Genomic DNA, 4,415 nt, shown 5'->3' with positions numbered 1-4,415 from the left:
CTAAAAAATAGCTGAAATATACAGTGAAACTCATTAATAATACCAAAAAATGCAATAGGACCTATGAATAATAGCAAAAAGAAGCTAAATAGTAAAAAAAAAAACTTTTTTTTTAGGCCAATGCCAAATGCTACCTGAGTTATTATAGATGCCACAAAGATTTTTTTACTGTGCCTATTATGTCATAACTATGATAATAAATATGACTGTATCTATAGCCCAAATTAATGTATAGCATGTGATGGTTAATGTGTATTCACTGAACATTCATATGTATGAAATAATCTTTATTCACCATTCTTCAGGAAGCTTCATTCTAGCAATAAAATATTTTAAGGAGTAGTTGAAAACAAGAACCTTGCGGTCACTGATGGACAAACATATCACAACTAGTCCTACCCAGACACCATTCCTGAAATCCATAATATAGGCACATGCTTAGTAAGAGTATGCCTGGTTCATTGAGGCCATCACTAGGGGGAAACCCTATCTTCTGCCTCAGACTTGGTTAGTTTCCCTTGCATCCAGCTCCCCAGCATCTGTAGAGAAGCTTTAGGCTGATCCATTGGAACCATGTGACCAGCATCATGGACCTATGTGTTGTGACATGGAACCAAGTTTGTCAAATCAGGATACAAAGTTTGAGAGAGAGAGAGAGAGAGGGAGAGAGAGAGAGAGAGACCTTGAGGAAAGTGAGAGGCCCATGGCTCTTTAGCAATCCTGCTTCTGCACCGTCAACTACAAATGGAACAGTTGGGGCTGCCCCATACTGTTTCTGTCCTGACCATTCCATTGCTTGAACCCATCTTGAATTCCCTGCCGAGAGAGAAAGGAATCAATAAAATATACTAAGAAAACAAACTATACATTCTTTGAGGTGTTTATTTCAAGTTCCTACTTCTGTTGAGCCAAAGAGGCTTACCCAGCCAATTGCATATGAGGTCATACTCCCCAGCATACACAAGCACCTTGATTCCATCCCCCAGAAGAGCAGGAATACCTACTTCAAGATTCCTCATCCAGTCATTCTGCATGGCATTATATACATCACTACTGCATGAAATGAATTTTCTGTCCCCAACCCCTAGGCCATCCCTAAGTCTAACTGACTTCTTGTTCAGGAATGTCTCAATGTTTGAGAAATCATAACATAGCTCTCCGGTGCATTCCTTTCTAATGTCATAGTACTGCAGATCAAATTTATAACAAGTTTTTCATCAAAGTTGGAAATACATATTTTTCTTCACAATGTAATGCTTTCGCAACAACTACAGAATAATAGTTGTTTTACGCATTCTTACATTTATACCACCAGCTATGCTTAAGATCTGATTGAATATGTCACTGCAAATGTCATATGCTGTCACACAATCATTTTCGCCACCAGTGCCTGACAATGCTGTTCCATATGATTGATCAATGATAGAGTAGTTGCAAACTAATTAAATCTGCTTGTAGGTCTTAAAAGTTACAGAAATCATTAATCTTTGAGAGTAATATAATGTTGTATCTATAAGGCAATAAGAATGAGAAGTAATTTGAAATTAAGAATTAGAAAAATTACCACACTTTTTTGCTGCCTGTTCACATTGTGGAATATCCAAGTTAATACGATTGTAATCAGAACTATCAATTAACTTCATTTCCAGTGCATAGTCAGTGTATGCTTTGTACTGGATTTCAGGATTGGTTAGCCCATTTCCAATAGCAAATCCCTGTTGAAGCATATGAGTTAAGTATCTGATAAAGTGGGACTAAAGCAACTAACTCTGGATAAATCTGTGAGCTACCTTCAGGTTTATATGAATTCCTTCTTTTGCTTTGTTTCCTTGGTGAACCCGAGTAGCAAATGCTGGAATGTAGTGCCCAGCATATGATTCTCCAGTTATGTAGAAGTCATTTTTAGCAAATTGAGGATGCTTCTTGAAAAATGCCTGAAACAATGTGGAAAAGTTTGTGAATCTTGAGCTTCCTGACAAATTCCAATCACATGTAACCAAGCATAAATGCATGATTCTTGTTTCTTTTTTCAAACACATGAGAGAGCAAACAGACCTGCAAAAAGTCATACAAGTCATTGCTAACACCGCCTTCATCATGGCGAAAATCACTCTCATCAGTACTATAACTGAATCCAGTTCCGACAGGCTGGTCCACATAAAGAAGGTTTGATGCCTGACAAAAGACAATAAAAGTTGTATTGATTAGTAGGTGGTAAAAAGTTATCGAGTAGCTTAAAAAGTATGTACATGAGGAAAGGTTTAATACAACGTCCTGTCATGCACAATGCTGACTGTATAAGGTATTGATGTTATACTAACATGAAATATAAAGTTTTTATTTTATTTTTATTTTTTTATGTATATTTCAATAGTAACAAGGAGAGGGAGGATTTAAATCTTGAGTGTTTTTTTTGGAAACATGAAAATGTGCCAAACAGTTGAAATTTAATTAATGTTTCAATATGCTATGAAGCAATTGATGTTATTGTCTGCCCAAATAAAATATCATTAGGAAGCTTGTCAATCAGCTTTGTTGAATAAAAGGACAAAATTTTCAGCATATTCATAATTTTTTATCAAGGATTTTACTAATGTGTGCCCTAAGGGCACACATTAATTTTCATTTTTGGAAAAAAAATTTTCGAGAATTGAAAAAGTAATGACAGATTTTTCAATTCCTGAGAAAATGTTTCCAAAAATAGAAAGCTTAATGTGTACCTTAGGGCACACATTAACCGGACCCTTTTATCAAAGTTCATCTATCAACCTACACTAGCAATTGGAAATGGCCTCTAGATAGGCTAATTGGCATGTCGTCTCTCCTTTATTTATATATATATATATATATATATATATATGTTATGATAGAAAATATTGTTTGTAGAAATTTACTTTCATGCCTCTATTACATAATTTTTTATATGAATATTTTATTAAAAAAAAAAAAAGAAAAAAAAGCAGGAGTTGGTTATAAAAAATCGTACCAAACTTTAACATCAATTGGGAAAAAAGAAAGAAAGAGAGTTAACGTTAAATATTGGGGGAAAGAGTGGGGGCAGAATGACAATTACCCGTTTTCTCTCTATTTTCATTCCAACCGATCATATATACCTTATAGAGACCATTTCTCTCTTTCTTTCTTTTTTTCCTTGCACTATGCCTGAACGCTTAAAGAACATTTAAATAATATTGTAGTTTACTTCCGGAAATACATCAAGGAACATTTCATGGTATGAGTCTAAGAGATTCTTGTAACTTAAGGATATATGCAAAATGCAGATACTATTTACGCTGCAATAATAGAAAATACTAGCCGATTTTCTAGCTTAACGAATTCTATATTCAATATATACCATGTCCCAGCCATAGTCATTCCACACTAGAGACAAGTTGTTTGCAATGTGGAAAGGACCATTTTCATAGAATAAAGCCAGTTCACTGCCACACCCTGGCCCTCCAGTCAACCACATGACCACAGGATCGTTCCTGTTGTTCCGCGATTCGAAGAACAAATAAAACAACCTGCATATATTAAATAACCCCAATCATTAAAAAAAAGTACTAGAACTATGTATATTCCCAATATAATAACAATCAAACCAATTAAAAGCCAATGAACTTTTTTACATCTTCAACATTTTAAGGCCTACCTTGCTGCTTTGGAATGTGGAAGACTATAGTAACCAGCATGGTGACCAAGATCTTCAACTGAAGTGACAGAATGATTCAGAGAAGTTAAACTAAACGATTTCTCTACAATCTTTGGGGCAACAAATGAAGGGTCATGGGTGGCAATGTTAATGGAGTCTTTAGGGAACAAGTTGAGGCTTCTTATGAACTTTTCTGCTTGCTGTTTTGGGGAGAACTGAAGGTGGTTGTTTGCATATGTTGCACATAAGAATGGTGAAGTGAGAAGAAGCAAGAGAAAAGAGAGAGAGAGTTGAATGAAAGTTAATGCCATTGTAATTTGCAATGTATCAAAAGTTGAGTCTACAATGGGCCAATGGCTCTCTAAATAAACTATAAGAATTTTTTTTTTAACTGAAAATTTGTTACCATTTTTACCCTCGCAATCTAGGTCGATCAAACTCGTCGACTCGTCCACACTCAAATAATAATAATAATAAATGTCTAATTCTGTATATAGTTTCCAACCAGCAATAGATACATTGAACCTCATGGATGTCTAATTTTGTATAGCAATAGATACATTGAACCTCATGGATGTCTAATTTTGTATATAATTTCCAACCAGCAACAAATACATCGAACCTCATGGAGTGTGTCATTGCCCCAAGGGCAAAGATAATAAATGTATGCTAGAATATACATACAATTTTTTTCTTTTTTGAGGTGGTTACAATATGTTACTAACTTCGTAACTTTAACCCCTTCCTTTCTAAACCTTCAAAC

General features: G+C 34.9%; 1 protein-coding gene across 1 annotated transcript; it reads right to left on the bottom strand.

The window, feature by feature from the left end:
* Positions 1-295: 295 nt before the first annotated feature.
* LOC126723158 (serine carboxypeptidase-like) lies at positions 296-4,155 on the bottom strand. Its single transcript, XM_050426454.1, has 9 exons — positions 3,653-4,155; positions 3,356-3,524; positions 2,056-2,175; positions 1,791-1,934; positions 1,565-1,715; positions 1,302-1,399; positions 923-1,187; positions 683-816; positions 296-593 (listed from the first exon to the last, which is right to left on the bottom strand). Exons 1-9 carry the CDS (start codon positions 3,961-3,963, stop codon positions 474-476), a joined length of 1,512 nt encoding a protein of 503 aa, XP_050282411.1. The 5' UTR covers positions 3,964-4,155; the 3' UTR covers positions 296-473.
* Positions 4,156-4,415: the final 260 nt, after the last annotated feature.

The sequence above is a fragment of the Quercus robur genome, chromosome 1 (assembly GCF_932294415.1).
Source record: "Quercus robur chromosome 1, dhQueRobu3.1, whole genome shotgun sequence".
NCBI lineage: Eukaryota > Viridiplantae > Streptophyta > Magnoliopsida > Fagales > Fagaceae > Quercus > Quercus robur.
This window is presented reverse-complemented; position numbering and strand designations above follow the sequence as displayed.